Source organism: Rattus rattus, chromosome 3 (assembly GCF_011064425.1).
Source record: "Rattus rattus isolate New Zealand chromosome 3, Rrattus_CSIRO_v1, whole genome shotgun sequence".
NCBI lineage: Eukaryota > Metazoa > Chordata > Mammalia > Rodentia > Muridae > Rattus > Rattus rattus.
In genome coordinates, this window is record NC_046156.1 from 37,709,787 (window position 1) to 37,724,085 (window position 14,299).

The 14,299-nt window shown below is 46.6% G+C and overlaps 1 protein-coding gene across 1 annotated transcript in view; it reads right to left on the reverse strand.

Moving 5' to 3' along the window:
• Abca4 (ATP binding cassette subfamily A member 4) overlaps nt 1-14,299 on the reverse strand; it is a 133,359-nt gene that overhangs the window by 69,427 nt on the left and 49,633 nt on the right. The window contains exons 12-14 of the mRNA XM_032896643.1: nt 4,638-4,843; nt 3,934-4,110; nt 2,033-2,255 (exon numbers count right to left, since the gene is read on the reverse strand). Of these exons, the coding sequence (XP_032752534.1) occupies nt 2,033-2,255; nt 3,934-4,110; nt 4,638-4,843 (606 nt within the window). The remainder of the gene's footprint in view (nt 1-2,032; nt 2,256-3,933; nt 4,111-4,637; nt 4,844-14,299) is intronic.

A 14,299-nucleotide genomic window follows, 5' to 3' on the forward strand; every position in this document is an offset into this window, starting at 1 on the left:
GGTGGGTGCCAGTTTCAGTCAGCCTCGTGGACTCCTTCTCCCAGCTTCCTCCTCTAGCTGCTTTCCTTTCTGCTCCTTGTGGACTGATTAACAATGGAGCCTTCCCATTGTCTTTGCTCCCGGCTTCTTTCCTGCACAGCAGAGCCCAGGAGGAAGGGATACGCAAAAAAAAAAAAAAAAAAAAAGGGGGGGGGGGTCATTCAAAGGAAAACCTTATTTTGGTGTGGAAAGCTCTGTTTCCGTCATTATTGGAACAGTGTTCTGGTTCCCACAAGGAGAAGCGTCTTTGTGCTAGAAGCTCTTGGCGAACACTCTTTACCTCACGTTCCGAGAGCTTTGAAGTCCTCAAACCCTGTTCTTAGGCAGGCAGGTCTCTGTGTACCTTATCAGTAAGAAGTCAGCCATTCAGCCAGATGTTTACTCGCCGACTCTTTTAATTCTAAAGATACAAATCATTTACTGGAGAAAGAGGTGTGGGGCAGAGCAGAGGGCCTCTGGTGGATAAGAAGGGGGGCGGGCTGCTCCTTTCACCTCTGTGGTGCTCTGGTCTTCTTTGTAAGCATCAAGCCACACTGGGTGGGGTGAGGTTGTTTACATAGAATGGCCTCCGCCTCAGCCTTGGTTCTAAGGGGACTCCAAGATGGGTTCTGATAGACACTACAGCCCACTGGGTCATAGTGTAATAGCAAAGACAGGATGCACCAGGTTAAGGACATTTTACTACAAAACAGGGGGTTTGGATTAGATGGATACGTGTTAGTTGGAGAGCATATATGATGGGACATTCTTAGATCAGATAGCCATGATCCAACATGGGATGGGAGCCACTCTTCCAGTCTGGGGCCCTCTGTACATGCTCACGCAGAGCGGCACTCGATAGGATAATATTGATGAAGTCGAGCAAGCCTGCTGGGTCTATAACAGAAACCAACTTCTGTCCAGTGAAACACCAACGATTATCAAGTGTGTGTACTCATATTCCAAAAAGTCCCAAAAGATCTGCTTCTATGAAGGAGCTAAAAAATATAAAATATACGGGGTAGCAGTGTACTGCAAAACAATGTCCTACTTTCAGTTCTACCTTAATAAAAACTCTCAGTCATGAGAAAAGACAGGCTCCAAATGCCATCCTTTAAAACAGAGTCCTTGGATAATATGTTCTATAAAGCAGTAGCATTATATTAGTATATAATATTATACATTAGTGAGCCCATGCTGAGCGCTGCCCACACACCACCCCCCTCCAGGTATCCGCCAGACGATAGGTCTAGTATAAAATGAAGTTTATTTGGGACGTGGGAAGGGGTTCTGGGAAAGGGAGAGAAGGCAGAGAAAGAAAGGGGACAAAGAAGGACAGAAAGAGAGAAGAGAAAAAGAAGGGAAGAGGCCAGCCAGGAGCACATGGGGAGAGAGGAGGATAATGGAGAAAGAGAGGAGAGAGGAGAGAGAGAGAGAGAGTCCTTTTATACTAGGTTAACTATTGGGTGGAACCTAGAGGAAATGCTAACACTGGAGATCTTTGCAGGCAGAAAGATGTTTCTTGGTGAATCTAACGGCCTGGCCGTGAGGATGATTGACAAATTAATTGTCCAGATCTCGTCCCCTCATGTCACCCATAGTGTCTGCCACATCTTAACTGCAGCCAGATATTGGGATGATAATTCTAGGAAACACTCTTTTTAAACTCATTTCTGTCTTTGAAAGAAGAGGCAGCCTTTGAGCACACAGCAGCTCTATACTGGACTTTGCTAATAACAGCCTCCACGTGGTCACGAAATGGACTGGAAAACCTATGTGGACAGTGAGTGAGTCCCTTAGGCAAGACAAAGGAGATGGGAAGAGAGCACAATACAACGGCTCCTTTTGAGGGGTGGGCAGGGAATTGAGGATGCTGGCTTGAAAGGCAGGGAAGTTACCGGTCTTGCTATCTTTAGTGCTCAGCTAACTAGGCCAAGCACATGCTCATAAGGAGGAGAGCAGAAGCCTTGAAACCATTCTAAGAAAACGTTAGGGTCTTCTCCACCTGGCTTACCATGATGAACAGCGTCAGGAGGAAGATGCTCATTGACATAATGGAGAAGCTGTCCAGGAACCAGGTACACCAAATCACAGCATTAGAGACACCTTGGTTCTTCAAGGTCTCCTTCAGTCTCAGCTCCTTTTCCAAGACAATGCCCTTAACAGTCATGGAGACAGAGTAGATCCACGCCAGCACCATGAAGATGGGGAAACAGCGATTCAGGATGATCATGAAGCTAAAGAGAGAGGAAGAAAGCAGACAGAGCCGGCTGTACCTGGTAGAGACTATGTAAATATGTATTGAATGGAGAGTTGAGGATGAAGTCCAAAGGAAAGGAAAGCAGAAAAATAAATCACTGGACTTTCACTAGGTTGAACCTCTTAAATACTTTTCATATTGGCCATGTTTTTCTTTAAGGTAAGACGGAGCCTTTCTGGACAGTCTGGATGGATGCTCTATAAATAAAGTCTAGGAATAAGACTATACGATCTCTGTCATATAGTATAGATCTCCTCCATAAAAGCTTGTGGGAAAGACTGTAGACCTGACGGTATAGGTTGCGATCGGAACAAGGTGATGATGCAATAGCCATTGATTCCAACAGCTGTTCGTAAGTGGAGTGGGTCCTGGGATAGGTTCTCAGCAGGCAGGACAGATGTGCCCCGATGGACTTATACTAGGGTGAGCTTTACAGGTTTCCCTGTGAATAATGCACTGGGAAAGCCCTTGGGATTATTATCTATTGAAACTGTTGGGTGTTGTCAAAGGAAGGGCCCAATGCCAACGTGGGAGGATAGTTTCACTCAAAATGGCCCTAGGGAGGGAACCAAACAACCGAAAACCATGCGCTTCTGGGGTTGGCCGCCAGAGGACTCTCCCATACTGAATGACTCAATTCCCCCAGGCTATTCACACTTAACATTTCCCTGCCAGCCCCTCCCCTTCTGACCCTGAAAGTGGACCTGGGCTCTTGCCCCTGGCTCTACGTCCCATCTCTGCCTCTTATCCAAAGGAAAACTAACTTCTGAACAGCCAGTGTTATCTTCTCAGTCCTGTGCAGAGCTGGAGGCCTGATGGGGCCACAGTGTTGGAGCCGCTTCCCTAGGTGCACACTGGGCTTCATTTTACAATCTCCAGCTGGTGACTGGACTCTTTTCTCCATGTTCTGTGGTCTCTGCTTCCGGGACCCCACACTCCCATGCTACAGCGACTTTCCTGTGTTCTCAACACCCCAGGAGTTAAATTCCTAAGCCAACTATAGGTCAGGGAGTGTTTCTGACCCCATCTACCATGATAATAAGCCTTCTGGGAACCTCCCCCCACCCCATCTGTCCCTTTCTCCACCATTCCGAAATCTATTTTCAGCAAAACAGCAGACTGTTTGCTTAGCATGTTACTGACCAAAGGAAGGGGAGGCATTAGGATGGGGGTGGTCAGAGAAGGAGGCCAGAGCTCATCCAACACATTCCTCTACCTTTTCGCCAAACACACATCATAGGAATGTTAATTAGGGAAGGAGCTGCATTATTCTGAGGCTCCTAGGTACCAGACCTACTTGCCACGCAGTCTGAATCTGCTGATCTGGCAATCAGTGGGAAAACACCCTGACCAGAACCCTTTCACATACCAAACATACTACGAAATGGAAATTTAAACAGCTGGCACCCCCACCCCTTCAACCTCACTCCTATTGTTTTAACCTCCAATTTCCCTTTTGTACCCCCAACACCCTATCATTTTATTTTCCCCTCTGCTTCTGTCTGGTTATGGAACCAGCATCTTCTTCAGTCAGAACCTTATTCTCCCCAATCTGGTCCTTGTCCCTGGGGTTCTTTCAGGAGACACAGAAGCCCGAGAGCATCCCCATCTATTGCTTCTCAGCTCGGGGAGGAGGATAGCGGTCTGGGACTCACGAGTCATCCACAAAGCAGGGGTAAGGCATCTGCTGGAGATAGACTCCAATTGGAGGCTCTGCCCGGGTCTGACTCCTCACGATTCCTTGCTCAACCATGTCCTGTAGATAGGCAAAGCCTCCCCAGATGTACCGGAAATCTTCGACAGGATCTGCCCTGGGACCAGAATCCCAGTACCTAAGAAGGCACAGGATGAAGGGAGAAGAATGTAAGTGGGAGTGGGTAACTCGCTCACTGTACAAGCCCAACTTGCTCTAGAACTCACTCCCTTGACACATCCTCCTCCAACAGTGGTTCTCAACCTTCCTAATGTGACAACCATTTAATACAGTTCCTTGTGTTGTGGTGACCCCAAGCATAGTTATTTTTGTTGCTACTTCATGACTGAAATCTTGTTACTGTTATTATCAATATCTGTGTTTTCTGAAGGTCTTGGGCCAGCCCTGTGAAGTGTCATGAAGCCACAGGTTGAGAAATGGTGTCCTAAATGTTCCCACAGCCTTACTTTGGGTCACAGTGCTAACTCCAATGGCCATGACCTACAAGATGACTACTTCCATCTACATGGATCTACACAAATCATACTTTCTTCCAGTTAGCTTACCTTCACTGATGCATGGCCGCATTCACCCATAATCCTCTACTCTCTACCAAATACAGCTCACCGTGAATTTTGGAGAAACCCTTCAAGACCGAACCATCACCTGTCTTTGATCTTATTGGTCTTCTCCACCACATCAATGTCCATCCGAATCTTGTACTTCACATGGGGAGGTAGGGAGCTGGTCCAGGGATACATGTCAGGGAATACCACTCCAGCCCAGAACCTGTTCTCCTCCAGGAGAGACAGGGCTCGCTGGGTGAGCTGAACTTCATCATCGTAACTTTCAAACTTATCCAGGACCAGACACTGCAGACAATCACAAAGGTGGAGAGAGTCTGAGACTTGACTGTAAACAAAAGGCAGAAGAAACTCTACCACTTGTAGGATGGGTCCCCCACAAAAAAGACCTATACGACAAATTTGCATTTAACTACAGGGTCTGCTATTGATTTCTTCATGTGCTAGTTTCTGGGGGTGCCAGGGCCCTGGAGATGATGACAAGCTCTTATCACTGAAGAGTTAACAGAGACCGTGCTGCCCAGCTCTCCAAAATGATCCAAATATGCAAGTCCTCAAAATGACACAAATACCCAAGGTTCTCACTCCCCAGCATGGGGAGGCGAGGGAGTGGGGTCATGGTGGACACAGGCTGCTTTGAAGATCAGAAAGCCTGAGGATAAAAGACTTTTAAAGAGAGAAACATTCCTGGCATTGAACCTTCCTGGCTCTCTCCAAACACACACAGGCTATCCAGCTGAGGGACGAACCAAGAAGAGAAAAGCAAAGAAACAGACGGCCAAAATGATTTCATCTGAGAGACCATTTTCAATTATAGCTTCACGGTGAGAAAGTGGAATTATCCCAATATCTCTTTTCTCAGAAGAGGGGAGAGGGAGGGGAGAGAGAGAGAGAGAGAGAGAGAGAGAGAGAGAGAGAGAGAGAGAACCATAGAAGAACAAAACTGAGAATTTCGTTTAAATGGAGGATTGAGAGATTGCCCACTTGTACTGACTTGCTGAAGTAATTATGTTGTACTGGTATTCGCTTTACAGTGGGGGTTTTGTGTCTGTGAGTCTTAGAATGTAACTCACTAGAGGTCAGACAGCCTTGTCTTGATTAATTTGTTCGACGGATATTTACAGAATATATGCAACATGCCAGAGCCTGCTGGGGCTCCTCAGGTACAAGGAGAGAAGATGGCAATCTCTTCCTGAGACAGACTCAAACCTGCTGAGGGAGAGATTGTAGTGAACCAATGAGCACAGAGAACAAGCAGAGGAAGGAAAGTGGAGGTCAACAGCACTGACTTTAGGGGACCTGCAAGAATAGAGCCGTGGTTCCCATTATCCCTCAAGTTTTGGTGCACTGGCTGGCTTTAAAAAGACACCTAAGTCTTTATTTCAAACTTTTGAGAGGCAAGACCAGGGCACTAGCATTTTGTTAAAAAATAAATCAACAACAACAAAACCCTCCCCAGGTAGTCACAATACACAACACATCGGGTAAAACATGGTGAGTGGTTGGGACCAACCCTTTCCTCCGCTGGATTTGGAAATCTGACTGACCAACTGAAGGGTGTCTCAGGACACGTGCTGTCATGCTAAGACCAGGAGAATTCTGGACAAGCCCTAAGATGCCAGAATGTGACCATGGGGTTCTAAGCAGAAGTCTGACGAATGAGATCAGGTAACAATAGGGAAGTGACAGGAAGCACTAGGCTGGACCGCTGAGTATCTTCAGGCTTTAAAGAACAGCTAACTCCAGGAGAGCCTGGGAGTCAGCTGGAAATTGGTGCTAGGGAAGACACTGCAGAGATGCTTCTGAGCTAAGGGGAGACCGATAGAGCCAGCGTCCCTTACTCTCTATCTCTGGCCCAGAGTTCCTCCTGGCACCCCAGGGCTGGAAGGCATATCCTACTCCGCACATCCAGCATTACGTGGCTTATGGATGGATTCGTCCCCGTGCTTACAAGGACCCTGCGGGCTGAACAATGATTCTCGTTTATCCTCACAGGGTAGCCCAGGAAAGTTAGGCTCAAGAACAGTGATTCCCACCATGTGGGTTGCAACCCCAAGGATGTCAGATGTCCTGCATATTAGATATTTACCTTACGATTCATAGCTGCAGCAAAATTACAGTTATGAAGTAGCAACAACATAACTTTATGGTCGGGGGTCACCACACATGAGGAACTGTATTAAAGGGTGGCAGCACTAGGAAGGTTGGGAACCCCTACTCCAGAGGACTGAAAACTTCTAGGCAGCAGTAGAGTATCAAGCCCTAGTCACTGGATTAAGGAGAAATTAAAAAACCAGAAACACAAGGACAAGGGAGTTGGGGGGGTCACTAAGCACTACCATACTGACAAGAAGCAAGCAGACCCAGCTTGCTCCCTGTAAACCCCTCACTTCTGAAGCCTGCTGCAGAGGATTAGAACAGCAGTCTCCTTGGAGGGGGCCTGTATTCGAACACCAAGGTGTTACAAGCCCATCCTCACTGGATTCTCTGCCCACAGTTGTCCTGTCTAGGACACGTCCATGTGGTAGTCTCAGTGGTCCAGATAAAAGGGAAGGGTCTTTCAAACTGATATGGGCAGGAGAAACGGAAGCGTGCAAAGACCAACTGGGTCAAGCATGGCTTAAAGGGCCTGTACCGTGAAAAGGAAATGGGGTTGGTATCTCTTTAAGAAACACGAATAAGAATAGAGCTAAAGGAAATGATCCTCTTCAGTCAGTCACTGTCTTGTCAACAGGACTTACTTGATAGGCTTAAAACAAGATGAAGGACTTTAGTACATTACACACCAATGAGTTCTCATCTCTTTCAGGCAGAGGTGTGTATCTATCGCATAGACCCTTAAAACAGTTGGAGAAACCAGCCTGCAGACAGTTTGTCAATAATTTGTTTTCTTTTTCTTTTTCTCAGTGCTGAGGACCGAACCCAGGGCCTTGCACTTGCTAAGCAATTGCTCTACCACTGAGCTAAATCCCCAACCCCCAGTTTGTCAGTAATTAACCCAACAGCAATCCTACCACTGTGGGAGACAGAGGCAGCAGTTGCTGCTTGGGCAAGGACACTTTGGAACTGAGCTGCTACAAGGAGGTAACAGAACCTGTTTGTTATCTGGGCAGTGGTGGCACATGCTTGAAATGCCATCGCTCAGGAGGCAGAGGCAGACAGATTATGTGAGTTGAGGCCAGCCAGGCCTACAGAGGAGTTTCTGGACAGCCAGGGATGCAGAGTGAAACCCTGTCCCAAACCAACCAAACAAACAAACCACATATACAGAACAAAGCAAAATAAAAACATAACACATGCTTGAGTTCGCTTTCGGGAGACATCGAGGTTTGACAAAGAGAAGCAGTAAACGAATTGGACTTAGGCTGTTTGTCAAGCTTAGACCTGGGATGTGTTTAAATAGATGCAGACAAACGTCACACCTTCTCACTCATTGAGGGGACTAGTAAGTCAGAGTTGTAGAAGAATAAAATAGCATCTGCTAGAGCCTGGGAGGTATAGCAGGGAAAGGTCCAGAAAGATATTCAATATGGAGTGCGAGACACAGAGGGAGCATTTACTTTGGGGTTTCTTCCGTGGCAGTGGAGTGACTATTGCTCAAGACAACCTCTGATGGACTCCCCAGTACAGAAAAGACAAGTAGCTGAGGAGCTAAAAGTGCTTATAATTACTTTGGTTCTATACACTGCAGATATGAGTCGAGCTACCAAAATATACTACCATCACAATTTATAGATATTATGTCTCAGGGAATCTGAAACTGAATTTCTAAAATAAAATCAAAATTATTCGGGAAGATGAATGCCGTCTTAGGCAGTTTCACGTGGATATTGCACATTCTCTTGGCATCTCGAGGCGCTGGGGTGAAGTGGCCTGGAGGTCTGTTCTCTGATGTTCTTGCTTTACCAGGAACAAAGGGGACCACAGGCGTGAAGAACCTTGTTTTAGTTCACCACAGCGCAGAAGCAAAATCTGCATGTATGCCTTCAGTGTGGGTTCCAGAAGTTCCAGCGTGTGCACGGGTGGTCCCCGTTGTTCCTTTGGGACTACATCATATGTCCTATGCAAGGTCCTGACATAATTGAGGGTCTCTTGCCTTAAGAGCCATACTATCTAGTGGAGTTTTCTGAGATGACTAACTTGTTCTCTATCTACCTATCCTACCCAATATGGTAGCCAGTGATCACACGTGGCTGTTGACTACGACGGATTCCATTTGTGGCCTCCTAAGCATTGAGTTTTCAGTTTCATGGGGCTGTTGGTCGCTATGGGGTTAGCTCTGCTCCAGTGGTAATAAGTCCCTTCAGGTCAGGGTCCTGTTCTGTTCAACATGGTCTCTGGAATAGTCTTTTCTCATGCTAGGGGGGTCAACAAATATTTTCTGAACTGAATTGGTTTGAATTTGCCAGCCCTGATGCTGCGAGTGTGGCTGTCCCTCGGTGCTTTGAACTAAATTCTATGTATCCCAGACTCATGAAAAACTGGCAGCAAGTCATGAAAAAGGAAGAAAGACCTTTTTGCTGCCATGAAGCTAGGGCATAGCTCTTGGGGAAGAGGAGCTGATATAAACAAATACAGTGTTAATAACGTGACTTCCAGGGGCATCAAGCTCATTCTCTTTGAACCTTATGTCTTAACAGACTGGAATAAACAGCTGATGTTTTCAGTGATATTGTTGACTCCTGTGCTGACGTGGGCGCCATCCTGGCTGTTTAATCAGGCGGCTGATTCATCGTCATATTTCCTGATGTGTTTCCCTACATGGGGACCTTGATACTCTGGAAAACACAAAATTTAGCAGGTTCTCAAATGCTTACATCTATTTTAAAACCTCTGAAGCCGTTTCCTCCTCATTGCCTCGGGAAGAGGCACTGCACAGTGCTGGGGTGGACAGTCCCTCTGCCCCCCCATCCCCCCTTGCTTGCTGGTACCTGTCTTGCTGTTTCCTGGCTTCTGATACCCTCGCTGACATTTGAGCTGTGCCCAACTTCAGAGGTTCAGTCTAAGGATCGCATGCGGCAGTGTTTGCAAAAGGCCTCAGTGGTAATCAGGAATAAAAGCCGGGGGGTAGACAGCTCACGTAGCATGCACAAGGCACTAGATTGTTTAAGCATGACAAAAAATAGACAGCAACTACAAATATTGATGGTTTACTTCATGCCTCTAACTGGCCCAAGGGCTTTAGTTGCATATTTTGATTTTTTTTTTTTAAAAAAAGATAAAGAGAGGATATGTCCTGGGTTTCAGCACCAATGTTGTGATAATAAAAAGATAAAGAGAGGGGGGATTATGTTCTATGGAGTGTGGTGAGGTATGGGAAAGGGAATACCTCAGCATGCCCATGCTGAGACATCCCTGGTCCCCCTGAGGAACCAGCCATACGCCTATAGTATAGAATAGAATTTATTCAGAGCATGGCAGAGGGGAGTTAAGAGTGTAATAGGGGGCAGAGAGAGAGAGAGAGAGAGAGAGAGAGAGAGAGAGAGAGAGAGACAAAAGAGGAGGGAGAAGAAGATGAAGAAGAGGAGGAGGAGGAGGGAAGAGTAGAGCAGTAGAGGTAGGCCATGAGCACGTACAAAGAAGAGGGGAAGGGAATGGGGAGAGAGGGACAAAGGGGAAGAGGGGAAGAGCAAGCGAGAGCAAAAAAATGAGGAGGGGACAAGGAGCCCCTTTTATAGTGAGTCAGGCACACTTGGCTCTGGCCAGGTAACTGTGGGGGTGGAGCTTAGACAGGATGCTAACACATTTCATCTCCAACGTCACTTGAAGACCTGTGGTCAAAGCCCACTTACAAAATACACTGAAACAAACTGCCCCTGGGGCAGAGTTTCTTTTCATCCCCAACAGTACACTGCACTGTCTCACGAATAATGGGGGCTTTATAAATACCATTTCACTCTTGTTTTTGTAAATTATCTTTGAACATCAATAATCAAGTGACTTTCAAGTTCCTGCCAGGTTAGACTTCATTAGTGACAGTTCACCAGGGGAGAAGAGCAGTTTTATTTTCTTCAAATAATCTGCGTGGAGACGCAGACTGCCCTGAGCTAACCCACAGTACTCCATCTGGCCAGAACAATGCTATGGCCAGAAGCCAAGGCCACCTGGGCAATGGGAGGTAGAGAGAATGGTGTCTCTTAGCTTCCGTTGGCTGGTGGGTAACGTTCAGCTGCTGCTGCCTAGAGAAAGGTTTGATAAAACCAAACACGAATATCACATCACCCTCACCAAACTTTCTTTATGTGGTCAGGAGGAAGAAACTGCCTTAAGTGTGAGTCAGGTATGATTCAAAATACATTCTCATGGGGAGGTCATCTGCCTCATGGCAAGTGACCTCACTCCCTCCTGATACACTAATCATCAGCGTTAAACCTTGGTAATAGAACATGTATGTGCTGGAGGAGGCTGAACTGGTGACAAATCCCTCAGCAGGGGACCTGGATTGAATGTATTTAGTCTATTGTGACAGGCTTGTCAGGTACAACATACTGGGTTCTGATGAGGCCATGGAGTCTAATTTAAATGCCATCATGTCCTCTATTATCATGGGGATTAGGGAAGTGTGATAGGCAACAAGACTGGATAAAGTAAAGTGCTCAACAGAAACCCAGCACACCTTGGAAAATAAAATCAGTATCCTATGCCGGCAGAGGTAAGCTTTGAGCAAATGTCACAGCAGGAGCTCAGAATCTCACGGAGAACCGGAGAACCGGGACAGTGCCCTCTGACAGCCAACAAAGCAGAGATCTACCACACAAAGGGGGCTCAGGGTCCCCCCACCCCTTCTCCTGTAGCTTCTTACCACCAAGTGAAGCTCACACCAGACCCACCCTGCTGGAAGAGGAAGGCTGGAGCAGCTGTGCCCAGGCCCTTGCCAGAGGACATTCATTTGTTGACACAGCTAAACAAAACATCACTTTGGAGGAGAAGCTGCAGGGGAAGCAGGCTCCCTTCTTCATGTGGGAGCTCTTGGTATCCAGTTCATAAACATTAAGTCATAGGTTCAGGGAATTATCTATTACGTGGTAAACCGGGTCTAGCGGAGGTCGTGAGGAAACATCCTTCTTTTCATTTGAACTTGATAACCAAAGGGGCCTGGCACATTGTGCTGGCAGCTGTGCGTAAATAGTCATATTTTGACCATGAAACCTCAAAGGCATCTAGGTCGGTCTTGGGAGATAAGGGAGGCATTGAGGTTTTCTAATCCTGCCTCACATCTCTCCAAAACAGCTGATAAACTCCAGCAAAAGCCTCCTGTGGTCCTGATAGCAGCCATGCAGACACCTGGGGCTCCCTTTGAAAAACACCATGGAAGTGGGCAAACATCCCAGAATGAACTTCCTGGCAGATGTAAACTGCAACCTTCAAGATTTATTTCCAACTACATGGAAAAAGCCGCGGTGTAAAATCACTTTGGGCTATTTGAATTGTTTGGGATGGTGAATTAGAGGCAGGGTGCTGTAATAAATAGTATTATGTGTATATCAGGCAGTGCGAACAGGCTTCTGAAACATTCACTCACCAAGAGTGAAGAAATGCCTCATGGATAACCAAGAAAGAGGCAGGGAATACATGTAATAAAGAAAAAAAACGTGTTTCTAAAAATAGATGATGGATGGATAGAGAGATAGAGAGACAGAGAGATAGAGAGACAGAGAGATAGAGAGACAGAAAGATAGAGAGATAGATGCAACACTGAAATAAATAAAAAGGCCAGGTTGAAGAACAAGGACTCATAAGGGTACAAAGCTACCAGGGCAATGCTTTCTGCCCCTCTGGCTCCAATGAAAGTGACCATCACTTGACTTCCCAACACTTTAGCTCTTCCAGTTTCCTGTTGAGTTGCTCCAACAACACCTGGAGGTGTTGAATAATAATGGGGCTCTACCTGCACTAACCAGTAGGACCACTGCGGACCACAAGCACTGACTTCTGCCCACTAGTGGTTGTAACCTGAGTTGCTTGGGTTATCGTTTTTCAGATCCATGTATAGCTACGTTGTCCCCAGTAACAGAACCCGTACATAGATGCTGAAGAGTGTATCTGGTCACACACAGACTGAAGCTTTTATGAGCCAGGTCAGCCAAGCCCAGACATCACTGGTTGCAGGATATTTGATCACACTCACACGGTGGGCCCTGAAATTGTTTTATTTACTGAAAAAATAAAAATAAAAAACCACCTTGTTTCTAGCTGTGGGGTGGCTCAGCCCTTAGCACACACCTTTAATCCCTCTGGCTGGAATACAGAATACAGACACGCCCTTAGCACATAACCGTAAATCTTAAACAGTGAAGCTAAAGTTAGTTTGTAGATGGCAGCAGCCATATTTAAACGTGATGTCTAATTGAGTGGCAGACAAAGTGATGAATCGGAGAAAGATTTGACAGAATAGGATATGCCCAACTCTCACAAAAACAGAGAGGAAATAGAGGCAAGAGAGGGAATAAAAGAGGGGGCAGTTTTACCCAGAGGGTTTTACAGAGAGAGGCTGAGGAGAGAACAAGTTAGACAAAAGTGAAGTCAGAATGAGCCAGAGAGCGAACAGGAGGCAGAAGATTAGAACAGATCAGTGGAGTTCGTTTTAGGCCAAACCAAGCAAAAAAGTCAGAGGCCAAGAGAGAAGCCAGATTGAAGCATGGAGAGGAGTTTGGGCCAGAGCAGCTGAGTTGAACCTGCCAGCCAGAGTTCAGAAAAAACCAGAACAGGTGAACTTATTCAGCAGTAAGTCTGAGAGGCTGAAAACATCTAGGCCTAGAGTAGATTACATGGAGGTAGACGCTTCCAGGACTAGGCCTAGGTTGGCAGACTGAGGCAGTAAGCCTTGGAGACAATTACATCGATGAATAAAAGTTACTTTTTCAATCAGCATTTTTCAATGTTACATTTGTTCTCTCTCTACCCAGGCTCCTGCTCCAGTAGGACTTCTCCAGTTGGTTCAGAACTCTGTGTTTCATTTAAACTTTTTTTTCCTTTTAAAATTGTCTTTCTGGGGATTTGAACCCCCGTAGGAAGAACAGTATCAACCATCCGGAACCCCCAGAGCTCCCAGGGACTAAACCACCAACCAAAGAGTACACACGGAGGGACCCATGGCTTCAGCTGCATATGTAGCAGAGGATGGCATTGTCTGGCATCAGGGAGGGGAGCCCCTTGGTCCTGTGAAGGCTCGATGCCCCAGTGTAGGGGAATGCCAGGGTGGAGAGGTGGAAGTAGGTGGGTAGGAAGGGGAGCATCCTCATAGAAACAGGGGGAGGGAGGATGGGGGGGCAGGAAAGGGTATAATATTTGAAATGTAAAAACATAAAATATCCAATAAAAAGTGGATTTAACCTTTAAGGCTCAGCACAAACATTACTTTCTGCTTAGGTTTAGCATGAATTGGTGTCTACTTTATGCCACTAGAGATCTACTCAGGAGTGCTGAGAAGTCAAAAAGAAAAATGAGATGGAGTTTGAGCCCTTGAAGTGGTCAGGCCAGCATAGGTAGGGTGTGGACAAATCATGATTGGGCTCCTGTGGAAGGAATAAGGCTTAGAGAAGACGGCTAGGAACCCCACTGAGACCTGAAATGTGGATGTGGGCATGGCCAGCCAGGGCTGCAAGTAGGGGAAGGCTGCATTATCCAAGCTGAGAGGTCTGGGGCAGTCTCACAGGGTGGGAAAGAACTGTGGAGGCATTCACCTTCACCGTGATGAGGCACTCCTGAGGACTGGGAAGCCATATTTCACAGCGGGCTTGGACT